The following is a 16638-nucleotide window of genomic DNA, read 5'->3' as shown; positions in this document are numbered from 1 at the left end:
AACTTTGCTGCAGGAGGACTGTATCCAGGTCTTAGAGTGGCCAGCTCAATCCCCGGACATGAGCTCCATTGAAAATCTGTGGTGGATTATCAAAAGGTCTGTTTCAAAGCATAAACCAAAGAATTTAGAAGAATTAAAAGCAGTAATTCAAGAAGAATGGGACAAGATTACCCCTCAACAGTGTGAAAGGCTCGCGGGGAACCTGCCAGCCAGGATTAGAGTTCTACTAATGGCAGGACTACTAAATGTTAATTTGATGATGTGATGGTTTATTTATGTTTTGTTCAGTTTTGAACACATTCTCTGTTATTTGTTGTCTTTGATACGGACAATGTTGAGAACTGACATATTGAAACTGTCAAGAATTTAGTTTTGTTAGTTTTTCTTGTAAACAATAAACAAAAAAAATATCATTTGTATTTGTTTGTGTCTGTCTACTGCAGCCACACCTTTTGAAACACAAAAAAGATTTTTCCCCAAATATTTCATGATAATATTTGAGATTTTAAGGGTGTCCAAAAACTTTTTTCCACCACTGTATGTTCACAGTATTGTATGTTTTTTTTTTTTTTTTTTTTTTTTTTTTATGAAAGTGCTACATTTATGAACAGCAGCAAAGTCACCAACATGTTGTGTATTAAGTATTAAAACAGACCATCTTTCCTGTGAGTGCTGTGAGTACCTAAACATAACCATAAGAAAGTTTAGTAATGCTGTGGTTCACAGTTCAGTAGTTTATGAGTTATAGTTATGGTTTATAGTTAAAAGCACAAGTGATAGAATGCTGTAATTGTTGATAAATCTGAGCAAGAAAGTAAAATGAAAAAAAAAATAGATTCATGGATGAAGTGAATTGTTGCAGTGAAATGAAACAGTACTTCCATCCATCCATTATCTATGCTGCTTCTCCTTAAGGGTCGTGGGGGCCTGGAGTCTATCCCAGCTGACTTTGGGTGGACAGATCGCCAGTATATAGACAAACACACTCAAATTCACATCTACGGGCAATTTAGAGTCACCAATTAACCTAAGTTGCATGTCTTCAGAGGAAGCCGGAGTACCTGGAGAGAACACACGCTGGCACAGGGAGAACATGCAGGGCGAACTGGAGCTTGAGCACTATACACAGGCAATGTCTTGTTGCAGACTTATCTTTCAAGTCCAGCTTGATGTCACTCCAGCACCATGTTGACTGGTGAAGTTGCAGCAGTACACTCTCTCTGTCAGAGATAATCTGTCAGCCTTGACTGATCATTCCAGCAGATGAAATGAGAATCTTTATAATATGGAACATGTCGTATAGGTTCAACTTTGTTCCACCACCACACTACCATGCAGGCAGAATTTGCTCTCTGCTAGTGAAATTTTGCTGAAATATACAACCCAACCAGTTCTTGGATTTAGATCTCCGTAGTTGTTGCTGTTGTAGCTGTTTGTGCTTTTACTGTTATATGTTATATTTATTAAAGCATTTATCCAGGTTAGAATTTAAGAGCTTCTTAGCAGTCACTGCATGCCATTATGTATGAACAATATTATGAACCAAATCTCTGTGCTTCTAATTAGGGTTTAATTGACTTACTTTGGGCTGCGATTCTATTAAATGTTGTTTAAGGCACAGTTTTCCTGCTGCATTTCTGCCTCTCTTAACAGTGTATTAGGATGAGGTGTCTTAACATCATGTGGCACAGTATGAAGCAGTGCTGAATTAAGTGTTTTAAAATGAATGCCTTAGATGCATGTAGTATAACATATGCTACAATCAGAATTTCTTAGGCAACAGGCCAGTCATATAGAAAATGTTAAAGTTAAGTATGTTTATGTCTGCTGAAGTGATATTTCTAAAATAACACCTATGATGTGCTTATACAGCACGAGCAGATCTGTAATTTAGAATTCCTCCTGATATCCTCCTGCACTGAAAATGAGACTTTCTTCCCATGAAGTGATCTTGCACTGTTCTTATCAAGTCAGTGCTGAGAAATCAAACTGTAACTCTTCACACTGAGCTTCTCCTTCTGTCACGCCAAAGCACAGGAAGCCAATTAAAATTCACTGAGATAAACTCCAGGCTAAAGTTAAAAGGCTGCAGGACACTGGACTTGCTCATTTAGAATAGATTTCTATGCACTTTGAATATAAAATGACCACGCAGGCTTCCATAAGTATGGCTGTACTGTGCTTTATTACCCCAGTACTAATGTGCTGTCAACTGGCCTAATATGGTTGCATGTGTACTCTTTTTACCCCTACAGAGTTACCGTGTTGGATAATGGGAGCCTTCGGATTTCCAATGTTACTAAAATGGATGCTGGTCTCTACACCTGTGTAGCCAGAAACCAGTTTGGAGTGGCAAGCAGTGCTGGCAGCCTTTTGGTTAAAGGTAAGGTATCATTTTCTTGACATGGCTTGAAACACCAGCCCTTGTTGATGTACTGTAAATGGCAGCTGGAAATTGTTTGCTTGTTTATTCTTTTTTTTGTATCCCTATTAGTTGTTGCCTCGGCAACAAGTGGTTTTATACCATACAGTGCATAATACAGAGCAGCAATCATCTCCATTTCTTAAAACAATATCACTATTATAGCAAAGAGTACAATTGCACCAACACCAAACATATATACATACATACATGCACAACATGTTTGCTTTTTGTCATGAATTTTAGGAATAGGATTTCTACAGTAGTTCTTTGTTAAAATCCTTTTATGTTACCCATTCGAACAGGGTTTTTTTTTTTTTTTATCACGCTTTTGTACTAAAGTAACATATCTTTTAGAGCTGTCAGTATTTTTGGAGGAATGCAAAAAATTATCTGGCAGTCTGCACAAGGGTTCTGAGACACGACTGGCCAGTGTTGCTTTTAAAATTAACCAACATTGACCCTCACTGCACAGTTGATGAACAAACACTGAGGCAGAGTTACTATTAAGACTAACTTGTCAGATATGTAGTCCAGTTGGTTGAGTGGCAGTGGCTGGAGGAAGTGAGACACGAGGCTCATTGCATTCATGCGCTCAATGTTTAATTCATACTTTTTTGCACAGTGGCTCATAGCCATGCTCGGTTTATTTAAGATTTCAATCCATTTAAATCACACACTTCTGCAGTGCAATGAATTTTCTGGGTCTTTTTAAAGAGCAGAGTCAACAACAGTGCTCTATTAAAATGCCTTTTGGTGATTCCTCTTCACAAGTTTTATGAATTGCAAATTGGCTTGCACAGAAGCCCAATTTACTTTCTTTTTTCTGCCACAGCCTCTTTCACGAAATGTGACTGTCAGTATATACTATACATGTATGTATGTGTTTAGAATATTGGTCAGAGGTGGAAGGATTTATTTAAGTATGTTCTGTCATCATTCATCATCATAATCTGCAAGTTTTTTTCACCTGATCTATGATAGTCTATAAAATTTAAGAAAATATTGAAAAAAGCTCATCACAGTTTCACAGAGTCTAAAGTGATTTCTCCAACGGTCTGTATCTTTAAAGTATTCAATTGGTAATGATATAAGACAGAAGAAGCTCCAAATCATCACATTTGTAAGGTAGGGAAACTATGAATGCTTAATGTTGATTTGCAAAATTGTTGACGATTAGTAAAAACTCTTTTAAACAGTATTTAAAAATATTTTTTATTATAATGATGCATGGAATTACACTGTAAAAACTGTAAGTTTTGCTGTCTTTGCATAGCAAATGTTAGCATTAACAGCTGTTTACTTACATGTCAAGAAACGCTGTGAGTTCAGCATTGAACGTCATACCTTTACTGGAAGCAACAGCAATGTTTGGCTTCTTGTTCTGTTTTGCTTGTAGTTCTATCACTTCTTTTCTTCTACTGAAGTTAGCATGCTAACCAGCTAGCCTCAGCCTGGCCAGCCTGTCTCATCACTTTCTTATAACAACTCACTGTAGCGATCTCACTGTCCTGAAGAAGTAGTGCTGCTCATAGGACTTCTTGTATTGCAAATTACAAATGATGGCTGACGCTCTTGACAAGCCACCATCAGCACCATCCAGTTCTGACAAGAAATCATGCTCAGCAGCAGAGAAATCAAATAGCCCCTCTAAAGGGGTCACGTAATGGTGATGAACCTACAGAGAATTTTTCCCCAAATCCTCAGCTGTCCACTGCTTCACATAGTTCATTTTTTAGCTGTCTAGCCAGTAACTTTACTGTTACTGTTGTGAAAGACAAATACAGTTAGCAACTAGCTAGTGAACATACTGCTACCAAGCTAAAAAAAAAAGTCTTTTCCAACAGGTTTGTATATGAACTAATAGGTAGTGACCCTAAGTGGCCAAAAAAAATTGTTGTTGCTTTCTGAAACAGGCCCCAGGAGTGTACTGCTCCTCAAGATTCTGAACACATTTTGCTTTCCATCCTCCTAGTTAATTTCAGTTAATTACATTACACCTGGCTTCTCAGGTATAAGTCTTTCCTAAGATTTTCCCAGGAGTTGATGTCAGCTACTGCTTCATCCCAGACATATTATTTCAAGTTTTTCGATCAAACCTGTAGCATACTGTGGATAGAACAACACATCTCAGCAATTCCTATGCTAATTCAGATGGAAACATTAAAATCCAGTCTATTCTGTTCCAGATCTATACAATAAAAACTGTTCATTGTGGTTGTTTGAAATATGTTGTCATTTCATAGGTTTACAGAATGACAATTACCATACACTGCAAACTGTAGGGAATGAGGGAGCCAATTTGAGATTTTCCTTCCAGTCCATAACAGGAAATCAGCATCAAGCATGACAGCTTTGCAATCGGAAGCAGAAAGTTTTGCTTGTGCATCTGGTGCCAAACTTTCCTAAGTCTCACCTGGAATGCACTGCCATGACCAGTCGGTTCTCCTTAGGGGGTGTGAGATAAACAAGTTGGCTTGTTTTGACAGAGCTGAATATAGACCTTTACTCCCCCTGACATGCTGCATTGGCTTGCCTGTCCATTAGGCGCTTATGACATGCATGCATAATTCACAGTGGACTGGTGTATGGGCCTCTCAGCCTGTGCTATATTCTCTGCACTGCATTGCTGTTGAATGAGACACCCAGCTGAGACAGACCAAAGATTATGTTGATGCACACCACGCTGAGGATGAAATAGGATGGCTTTTTGTCTCTGCACAAACAGAGCCAAATTATAGAGTCAGATCTGACCTGCAGTAATGGCTGAGGTTTTCCTTTTGTTTGTTTATTTTTCTTTCTCTCTGCTCTTGTTTAGTGGTATGGAAGACCATGCTCTGATTTATGAAACCCAAAGAAAGAGACTCAAAAGTAATTTATCTTGTTTGGTGAAATCTGGGACAGGATTTAAAGGATAGGATTTGTTTTTGAGCATGGCATATTTTTGCAATACACAAAGAATCTAAACAAATAGAGCTGAATGAAGTGTATAACTACCTATATAGCAGACAATCTGGACAGTATGGAAAATGGTACATCTACTCTTACAGAGTAACACCACTATGTTAACACACCTGCCCTTTCAAACTTGGTGCTTCCTGTTTCCAGAGCAAACTGTGATCACCAGTCCAGCTGGCCATCTTGATGTTACCGTAGGTGAGAGCATTGTGCTGCCCTGCCAGGTATCTCATGACCCCACGCTGGACCTCAAGTTTACCTGGTTCTTCAATGAGCAACTCATCCACTTTGGAAGCCATGGTGCTTATTTTGAAAAAGTTGGTGGGGTAAGTGCATCTGCATATTTAGATCATCCATATTTGTATTTCTACAGGTTAAGGGAATAGGATATGTTGTGGCCCAGAAGCTGCACATGAACATCCCCTTGAGGTCACCATTGCCACTGTGTGCTTCAGAATGTTGGAGAATGTCTGAGTTAGATTCTTTGAATGACCTTTGAACTTTCTTCATTATGGCGGAACTACGGCATATATATGAAGCACTGAATTCTTGTGTTGGCCATGTGACATATCCTTAGATGAAAACCAGGAGCCTTTATATATTGACATCCTTTATGTTCCCACTTGAACGTGGTGACTGTGTACTCATGACTTTACCACTTTGAAGAGCTTGCTGGATCTGAAGATAGGCTTAAAGAAAAGCCAGATGTGAATAGTTCCACTCGCCATAATACATAATACTCAGAATGTCTTTCTGTACATTCTCACTTTTTGGTATACTCTAGATGACATTATATACCTGTGCAGTAGTTTAAAGTGACTCATAAGGAAGAGAGTTATTTGAACTCCATTAAAATGATCATTAACACATTTACGTCTCATTTCTTGAAAGCTTAATTTCAACTTCATCTTTTAAGGAGCAAAGTATGCTTGGTCATGATGAATCACACAGATGGGATTTTTTGTTTTTTTTAGACTGAACAAGAGGGCTCTATGTTTGCCTGCTCTGCTTGTTAATAACACCTCCTCCATTGACAAGAACATCAACTAAGGAGTTCATTATGCAGTGCTCAACCATGCATTACATTTGATCATCTAACACCAAATATATTTGTCTTTTAATTAAGAAAAGCAATTATCAGGTTTTGGCTCCTTTATTCTTTATTCTTTTATTCTTTATTTTTTGTTGTTGTTTTTTTTATTCAACATGATCATGAACAATAACAATTGTATGTAGCCCTGCAGTTCCCTATAAACTTGACTCCTATACCTCCCACACCCATGCATGTTGTGGCAGAGAGACTAGTGTCACATTAATGGTGTCACAATTCTCAGAAAAGGGACCCAACTCAGGAGGCAGATGTTGAAGTAAAGTCTGCACATATAAAAAAAAACCCCGAAAACATGGGAACAAAAATCCAAGCAAGCAAACAAAGTACAAAGGGGCAACAGGAGCAACACAGACAGGCAAGGAACAGAGTGCTTGAAAGCTAAAGCACATGGCACAAAGACAATCTGGCAGAGAGTAAGAGCAAACAGACCAGTATGTATCCTGGGCAGCTAATGAGGGAATACGGCGCAGGTGAACAGGCGAGCGGAGAGGAGGAGTGGATCAGGTGATTCCACTGGTGGGTAAAGCAGGCAGGTTGTAGTGGCAGGGTCCAAAATGACAGCAGAATTAGAACATGTACACAAACAAACAACTGGACTGAATGAATGAAAGGATAAATGAAAATGCTGAATCTCAAAATCATGAAAATGGTGGATGGTCACATTTCTTAAACTTTCCTGATTTATGTGCAAAGAGTATTTTTTTCTGTAAGAGCAGACTATGACATGCTTTTCACTATTGATGGTCTGCTGTGAACTCATTGACATGGTTTGAATGTAAGATGTAGACATTATCAATGTAGCTACTCCCCTGAATCCCTGTATTTGATTTCTACTTTTTACACATTCAGTGATATTCCCTAAATGTTAAGATCTTTGTTACAGATAGAGATGAAGTATGTCTCCTCAATCCAATACCCAAAGTAAACTGAAGAATATTAATGTTGAAGTAGCTGAGTGAGCCATGTGAAAATTGTAAGGACTGTAATACCTTAAGGTTGTAATATTACACTTTGAGTAAACATGAAGCAGCAAGCCCCTTGAGCACTGTGTTACAGCATAGAAATGGGAGGAAATAACAGACTGATTTGGTTCAATTATAAACTGAGAGCTGTGTTTATTTTCACATTTAATATGGAAATGATGTCACAGGGTAGTAATGGCGAAAAACCCTGCAGCGGCAGCATCTTTGAAGTTGGCTGGTAGAGAATATAAAGTTTCCTGCAAATGTTGAACAATATGAAAACTGTGTGCCTCCAACATGATTTGCACCAGCCTCACTATTGGCTACAACACTTCTCTCCTGTACAGCTCTAAGTAGGGGAATGCTCATTTTACAGGTCTAATTGTTACAGTACTACTGTAAGGACTGTGACTGATAAAACTGTGATGTCTATCTTGGAAAAAAACAAAAAACATCTCAATATAGAACAAACTAAAATTAACTTTCTATCGAAAATAAGATGCTGAATAGGTCTAATATACAGTATGCTTACTATATATTGCTTAAGATGAAAGGAGAGATGAAAAGGCAGAGTGAAGGATGCATTGCCAAACCTCAGTAAAATACAGTCAGCGTTTTCAGTGGAATGAATAGAAAATGTCAAATACCATAATAAGACTGTGCATCTTGGTATTATATTATCAGTTAGTATATTGCTCAGTTTTTTCACATAACTCATCACCCAGTAAGTCATGGCAAGTCAGCCTTAACATAAAGTAATTGCAATCCCCTGTACATACAGATGTTATGTGCAGTGGACAGAGAATGTCATTTGCCTTTTATTCTATGTCTAAAAGGCACATAACACGTGATTTCTGTATTTTTTAGGACCTCTTACGGTTACGCTTGATTTAATAAAAAAGCAAGAAAGTACTTTTTTTTGTGCTGTACATAAAATTTGCAAAAGTGAAAGATCTGTGACCTATTCCATTCTCAGTTATATAATTTTAATGATGGTGGGGAGTTTCAAAGAGTGACTGACTCAAAGCAACTGAATTTTTATCTCAATAAAATGTCCCTGATTATACATCAAAGTAATTAATGAGTCTCATCCTGTTTCACAGTCCCTTACTTTCATAGATAAGACATCAACTTAACATTAGTGCTAACTTTAAAGTTCAAAGCTAATAATGCTTTTGGCTTTGAATGGATGTCTGCAGAGTAAATGGAATCAGAGTGAATAAAATGGATAGAGCTGAAAGAAGCTTTTTAATTCCCCACAAAGAACCGTCCTCATAAATGCTTATGAAAACCTGCACTCAGTCATTTGGTGTGTCCCTGGGTTTGTGTTGTACCTTTTTCTTCCATAATATAATAAACTCAATGCCATAAGGAATCACTCTGACACTGCACTTGTTTCTGCAGTCCTTTCAGTTTATTTTGCAATTTAAAATTTTTGCATTTTCACTTATTTTGCTGTTCTCTTCAACGACAGCGTTCGGCCGGTGACATCATGATTCGGAACATTCAGCTAAGGCATGCTGGGAAATATACGTGTGCCGTTCAGACCAAGGTGGACAGTGTGTCTATTGCCACAGATGTGGTAGTCAGAGGTAAGTACCTTCACACCACATATAAAAGTAAAAAAGACTTCAATGTCTGAATTTTTGCAGTAATATTTCTGTTTCATGAACTGACCCTGCATGATTTTCATCTGGACCTTCTCCCATTGCACAATGTCCTTTAAAAAAAAAAAAAAAAAATGCAGAATAGCCATTGGAGCTGTTATGGCCAGTTTTTTGTCAGTACCTTTCTTATTTTTTCAGACATGTTAAACCAAATGTGTTTTCACCTGGGCTTTCTCCCATTATTTAAGCAACCGCCAGCTTATAGTGAAAATCAGGCAGTATGCATTGCCATTTTGACTTATATTTTATTCTATTGCCACTATTAATTGCCACCTGGACCATATAGTTACACAGCTTTTTTAGACTCACGTTAGACTTAGGGTTTCAAATATAGATCATGTTTTGTTATTTGATTAGTTCAGGTACATGATTAAAATATGTTATTCTGTTGGCTGCTTAACTTGCACAGTATGTATATGAGTATACATGGTGGTGGGAATCAGTTTATTGTAGAAAATGAAGCAGACAAAGTAATTTCTAACAACTTCCTCTATTCATCACAGCCAGCTCCAGTAAGAAAGCCATATATAGATATGAAGACAGATATGCAGAAGCTTTGTATTAAATCTGTAGTTAAGAGGTTATGGCGTAGCAACAGTGTGCACACATATTGCTGCTGTTACTATGCCATACCTGACATGCACCTATACTAACTATACCTCAGGGCTATGGCAGCTATGGAAATACCAGAGAAAAGTGCAATTATCCACTGCCTTTCAGCTTTTGCAGTAACACATTAAGCTGTTTCTAAAACAAACATTCTGCGAGCCATTCATACACTCTCTCAATGAATAGTCACAGTCAATGAATATTGATACAGTACCATATGAGCATTATAGCTGATTGCACAACACTCTGCTATTCAATAGTGCCTTCTCATTTCCACTCTATGTCACAATGAGAATGAAAGCATGTGAACAAATTTTTGTGGGGTGAATAATTAAAAGAAAGATGGCCTGACAGTGTTCACCACATCTATGTAATATCTATGTGGGAGGCGCATGTTGCAGACAATTAATTCCACATTTACCTTTCCACATAAACCCCTGTATGGCAGTAGTTCCCAACATTTTGGCTTGTGAACCTTTAACATTTAAAAAAAAAAAAAACATGTTCATGTACTGCACTTAAGAAATACAGAATATGAGATTAGAAACATAACATTTGTTTGTACAGCTCAAGCTGCAGATTTTGTCCCCAATTTAGATTTTTTGCTACGTCACCGTTAATATAACAAACATTGAGTTTGGACTGGTTGTAGTTCAGCGTTGCACTCGAACTTCAGCAAGTCTTAGCAACTACCACCCACTCTGTGGCTCTGTTCTGCTGCCTCTTGTCTTCATTAATATTGACAGTACATATCATCCTTTGTGAGTGAACGGTGACAAATTATCCTTCCAGGTCCCCCTGGACCTCCTGTGGACTGTCAGGTGACTGAGATGACAGAGACCACTGCCTCACTGTCCTGGGGACCCGGCATGGATAACCACAGCCCCATTCTCAGCTACACCATCCAGGCCAGAACGCCTTTCTCCCTTGGGTGGCAAGCAGTTACCACCGGTAGGCTAGTTTCAACTGATAGTCTGGTGTGGGTTATGCGAATGTTAAGTTAACTGAGCAGATAAAAAAGAGTGTGGGGGGCGTAACTGGTATCCTTTTCAAATGCCACACAAGAAATGACAGTAAATAACACATCACCAGCTTGGCTTACTTTCAGTGGCAGATCTTGCAGGGCTTTGATGAAAGGTTATTTCTGTGATGTCTCTCAGTTCCTGAGCTGCTCGGGGGGAAGCAGCTGTCAGCCACTGTCACTGACTTGAGTCCCTGGGTGGAGTATGAGTTCAGAGTCCTGGCAACTAACAGCATAGGAACAGGAGAGCCCAGCAAACCCTCCAAAAAGGCCCGTACCAAAGAAATGCGTATGTATCCTTACATTTTGTCTGCTGACAACAAATGTATTGGTGCCAAGCAGCTTCAATCAGCCATCTCCACTAGTGTGTGTGTGATTGTGTGTGTAAAATACACATACGTTTAAACGTTGATGTCTCGCTACTTTATGGTTTTAATAAAGACTCATCTGTTAGTCCCCAGGGTGACTCCAGCCAGGGTGAACGGTGGTGGTGGTGGGCGTTCAGAGCTGGTCATCACTTGGGAGGTAAACATGCATGCACGTCTGTGTGTGTGTCCATGTGCGTGTATGTGTCTGTGTTTTTAGCATATTTGGTTGTGCACATGTGAATGTGTTTTTATTCATGTTCTATACTTAAATATATAAATATGTATGCCTATATATTATATAAGTCATGGTTATTTTAAAGTGAAACTAGAATATACAAAGAAGAACTCTCCAGTTTTGTTTGTCTGGTTTTATCATATTTCTCTTCAGTATAAAGCCACTTAACCAGACAGAAAGAACAGGAAGTTCTTGAAAGGCTTGCAAATACAATATCATTCTCAGCATTGTTCCCCTGAGTGCCCTGATCCATGCATAGCTGCATTTCTTTTAGGTATTAATATCTTTAATATCAGTCATCTTGAGTCATCCCTCTGAGTCATCTCATACCTCCTTAGCCTGTTCCTGAGGAGCTGCAGAGCGGCCCAGGCTTTGGCTATGTGGTGGCTTTCCGCCCACTTGGGGCACAAGGCTGGATGCAGGCTGCTGTTACGTCCCCAGATGCCTCTAGATATGTCTTCAAGAATGAGAGCATCCCTCCCTTCTCCCCGTACCAAGTCAAAGTCGGGGTTTACAACAATAAAGGAGAGGGCCCTTTCAGCCCAGTGACCACCATCCACTCAGCGGAGGAAGGTGGGTACTATTACAACTATATGTACAACTATATGTACAATAACTCTAACACTGTAACAATGCAGCATCCAATTAGTCTCAGTCTTATTTCTGTCAGTTTTTATTTTTGATTTGATGATCAAAATGTTCTATGTTGCATTAATTGGATCTAAAATCATGATTCCAGTTACCTTTAAGGCCATGGAAACATATTTCCTCAGCTTCTCACTAAGACTGATGTTGTCCTACAGGAAAACAAAACTACTGCCAGAGTTAGAACAGTTTTGACTGTTTCTCATGAGAGATTTCTGTATGTGTGTTTATTTGTCTGTTCTTGTCTCACCATTTTGTTTGGTCTCAGTCAGGAAAAGGTGGTGTCACACACTCTGTGGCGAACCAAGTTTGTTTTAACAATATATGAATCAATGGTGACAGCTGGTGAGTGGTCTGCTCATGTTGAAAGACTACTGTCAATCTCATTAGATCAAACTAGATCTACACAGTCCTGATGAACCAGGTCAGCTGAGTTATGTTTCTTTGATGGTTCATTTAATCATTATTAATATTCAAGGCAGTAGAGGACTTACATGAATACAAGCTTTCAGGAGCTGTGATGTTGTGTTCAGTAGATAGACTAAAGCTTTGCAGTCACTTGCAGGCAGCGGTGGTGTTGGCAGGTTTTGGTTTGTCACTTACACATAAACAAGTCTACTTATCAGGAAAAGCTGGCCACAAAAACTGAAAGGTAATTATTTCTTTTCTGCCCAAGGTTTGTTTACTATTAAAAAACAATGGCCACCAAACCTGAGAGATGTTCTCCAAATATACTTATCTAACCCTTAAGTGTCTTGTAAACATTTACATGTACAAGAAAGTCTTGTTTCTGGCTGTTTAATTTAAGGAGTTTTTGGGGCTGTGAGATAATTTAGAAGAGTTTAAAGCTCCTTCAGGTATTTACTAGACAACAACCATACATGTGTGTATGTGTGTGTGTATATATATATATGTGTGTGTGTGTGTGTGTGTGTGTATATGTATATATATATGTATACACACTTCTGAGCGAAACATTTTTAACATTTTTATGCTTAATGGTGGAGCACTCACTCCTCTTTACACACTAGTATGGATACATTTCGCAGAGAAACAGTACATTCAATAAATCATATTGCGGATGTGGGTGTACTGAATCCATGTCTTCCTGTGTGCCTGTCAGAGCCCAGCAGAGCTCCAGGGAGGGTGCGGGCGAGGAGTGTATCAGCGTCCGAGGTAGAGGTCACGTGGAAGCCGCTGGCCTGGAGTAACAACCGCAGACGCATCCTGGGCTATGAGGTCAAACCAACACATGCCCACACAATAGGACTTGCACAATAGTAGTGGATTGTGCCAACAGCCTTTTTGTATTAGTGTCTATATGCTTATTCATTCATGAAGTAAACTACAGTATATGAGCATGATAAAGCCCTCCAGAATTCATGCCCACAGTTGTACAGTTGCAGAAGGATTATTAAATTATACATTGGGCACAGGCTTATATAGAATAACCTGTGTATTTCTTTTTACATCTTTTTTTTTAGTTGCGATACTGGGGTAAGAAGGAAAAGCAGGACACAGCCAGTGTGATCAGGACAGTGGGGAATAAAACTTCAGTACTCATCAAGGATCTGGAGGGTAGCAGTACCTATTACATGTCCCTCCGGGCCTATAACAGCGCTGGAGTGGGTCCGCAGAGCATCATAGTCAATGTCACAACCAAGAAACCACGTAAGGACTCGCAGGATATTGCTGGGACTGACTGTGTGTGGTTTTGTGCATCATTTTCACTCGTTTTTAAATCTCTGATTATAGGTTAATAGTCCATTGGGTATATATAATTTCACCATTAATGTTTCACAAATTAGAGTGAAGGAAGGAAATATTCACTGAAGAAGACCACCTTAAGGATACCATGTGGCATTTTCATCTGAACCAACTGCTAATATTTACATTCAGTGTTTCACACCAAAATACACTGTGTACAGCTGAGGCCTAAAAAGGGTGTTAAAGGCATTTACTCTCTCAAAAATCATTCAGAGAGACATTTTTTAAAAATATTTTGTTTTAATTTGCATGGGTTAGCAGTCGTCTTCTTACCTCCTTTCCTTTCTGCGGGTACACTGCTTTGTCTCTTGGCACTGCACCAATGTGAACAGGGTAACAATAGGTGATTTGACATGCAGGCCAAGCTGGCAAATGATGAGATGTTTCCAGCTGAGGAACAATTCCCTTAAAACATCAGCCAACTCTCCCCTGCATCTCGGTTCAGCTGTTCGTCTTCTTGTGATTTTGTGGCTTGTATGCACTTCACCCACTTCAGTAAAATGAGATGCAAACAAAACAGGGGCTCACTAACCAGGACAGTACTCTGTGGAGTCACTAGTGGTTAAAAACTTCACAGGGTGCCTTTAACTTATACATCGATGTGTAGCCTCTTATGTTTATATTGGAAAATAATTAATTAATAAATTGTCAGAACAGCTGTCTCTTCTTGTGTCCCTAGCCATCCCCCTCACAAACAGCTACACATAAGACTGTACTCTCTCCCACACACTGTATATTCCTAGAGTCACTGCTCATTCCTGACAGTGGGATGGTAAACTGATAATGAGAAATCTCCTTCATGCTGAGTTGGTTCTGCACTTTACTGTTACTATATATTATTGACTGGGTGGCTTGTTGTTTTTCTCCATCCTCTTCTCTCTCCTCCACCTTTCCCCATCATCTTTTCTCCAGCGCCCAGTCAAGCCCCGGTCAAAATAATGTGGAACACTTCCAACTCCAAGGTCATCCTGAGGTGGGACCAAGTACATGCTCTGGAAAACGAGTCAGAAGTCACAGGATATAAGGTAAAAAACTAAAGTGGGCAGTTTTACACTTCTCCAGTAAGAGAGTGCTTGAAATGAACCGGCTGCAGCTCTGACAAGTGAATGGTTTTATAGATTGCAACATAACAGAGACTGACAGACTGTCACTTGGTGTATTTACTCCATATGAGCACACTGGTTTTTTTCTTTCTTTTTTTGGCCAGTTTGACTGCACTCTTCTCACAGTATTGTTAATTGCAGTTAATTTAGAAGTACACCCCAGCCCTATTTCACAGTGAAGTTGTTCTGATGTAATATTTAGCTGTATATTGATTTAATTTTCAAAGTCCTCCACAAATTACCTCCTTCCCTTAGAATAACAACCCATTACTAACCCCACTGCCTACATCCTTTTTATTATTAGCCACATCATTTCAACCATACTCAAAACTGATAACTTTTTAAATTGTTGCTCAAGGTGAAGTCATCACAGGAAGCAGAGTTTTTACTCATATTAACAGTTGGCTGATCTTCCCACATTGTGACATTTGACTTGTCATAGAAGCATCATTTACAAAAAATGTCTTGATAATTACTGGGATTGTATTTCAGGTTGTTATGAATTTTGCTGTGCCAATTGGCTTATCAATCAAAAGAAAAGAAAAGAAAAGATCAATTTGCAGCTTCGTACATCTAGAATGTGAAACTGTGGGTCTGGGTACTCACCTGCAGTCACTGCATATTATTCACATTCACAATGAGGGGGTTTATCTGAAATTGGGCCTTAGTGCATCCACATGCATCTCTACTCCAACCTTATCTCTCCTGCACCTGCTCCCCTGGTGATCTAATGCAGTCATACTTACTTAGATTCATCCTTGTTAGTTTCAGCGGCAGCACATTACATCTCATAGAGCTGTCTGAAAGAAAAAAGCTAGAACTCAGTCTTTCTTCTCAGTGTATCAACAAGGACACTGTGAAACCACTTGTATGGTCTATTGTGTTTGGAGTGTCTTCATGCCGTGCCTCATATTGTCAATATCTCTCTCTCTGATTTCCTGTAGGTGATGTACAGTCAAGACAAACACAGCCGTCCCAGTGTGGTAGAGACCAACACCACCTCTCTGGAGTTGTCACTGCCAGTCAACCAGGACTACGTCATCCAGATTAAACCCTTCAGTGAGGGAGGGGAAGGCAGCAGCAGCGGCCAGATAACTATCCCCAAGATAGCAGGTGGGACAATCCTGACACGTAAAGCATGAAAATATTGCCTGTCTCCATTTGTAAGACTGCAAAAACATATGAATTCAGCTGAAGTAGCATTTAGTCTTAAAAAATACCAATACACTGGTGGTAACAGCATATAAGGAGTTATTTTTAGATTTCTTCTGTCCAAGACTTCCGAGAAGATTTCCAAGAACTCCCAGAGAAAGGCTGTGGCATTTTTGGTATTCATCTAAGACAAATGTGCAAATGTAAAAGTGTTCTCTAGTACTCTTAACATAACACATACTGCAGCTGCCTTGTATTATGGTCTTTTGAGGCCGCTGTCTGTGTATAAATTGGTATCTCAGGTATTTCTGAGGTATTTTTATCCCATTAAATGTTGGTGCAAAATAGTGAGTCTTCAAATAATCCATTTCTCTTTTTTATCTTTAGCGGTTAAATACAGTCTCTTATCCGCAGACTGAGGAGTATATATCACAAAACAGACACACAAAGAATATTGCCAGTAGCTGGTTGTTTAAAAGTGGATTTTTTTTTCCTTTTAATCAAAATGTGGCTGTTGCTGTGCCGGCCTCAATATTCTAGCTCTTTGAAAGTCGGGTTGTCCCAAAATTAAGTGCAGCATACTAGTGCCACCTATTGATGTAGGGATGTACTCACACC

At 39.1% G+C, this 16638-nt stretch overlaps 1 protein-coding gene across 2 annotated transcripts in view; it reads left to right on the top strand.

Moving 5' to 3' along the window:
• cntn3a.1 (contactin 3a, tandem duplicate 1) overlaps window positions 1-16638 on the top strand; it is a 73501-nt gene that overhangs the window by 55142 nt on the left and 1721 nt on the right. For both annotated transcript variants that reach the window (XM_018666176.2, XM_018666175.2), the window contains exons 12-22: window positions 2256-2383; window positions 5531-5706; window positions 8928-9045; window positions 10522-10680; window positions 10890-11039; window positions 11205-11275; window positions 11692-11926; window positions 13122-13237; window positions 13483-13669; window positions 14678-14790; window positions 15813-15981. In XM_018666176.2, coding sequence (XP_018521692.1) covers window positions 2256-2383; window positions 5531-5706; window positions 8928-9045; window positions 10522-10680; window positions 10890-11039; window positions 11205-11275; window positions 11692-11926; window positions 13122-13237; window positions 13483-13669; window positions 14678-14790; window positions 15813-15981 — 1622 coding nt within the window. The remainder of the gene's footprint in view (window positions 1-2255; window positions 2384-5530; window positions 5707-8927; window positions 9046-10521; window positions 10681-10889; window positions 11040-11204; window positions 11276-11691; window positions 11927-13121; window positions 13238-13482; window positions 13670-14677; window positions 14791-15812; window positions 15982-16638) is intronic.

This window comes from Lates calcarifer, linkage group LG6 (genome assembly GCF_001640805.2).
Source record: "Lates calcarifer isolate ASB-BC8 linkage group LG6, TLL_Latcal_v3, whole genome shotgun sequence".
NCBI classification, from domain to species: domain Eukaryota; kingdom Metazoa; phylum Chordata; class Actinopteri; family Centropomidae; genus Lates; species Lates calcarifer.
Note: the sequence above shows the minus strand (reverse complement) of the source record. Positions and strands in the feature narration are given on the sequence as shown.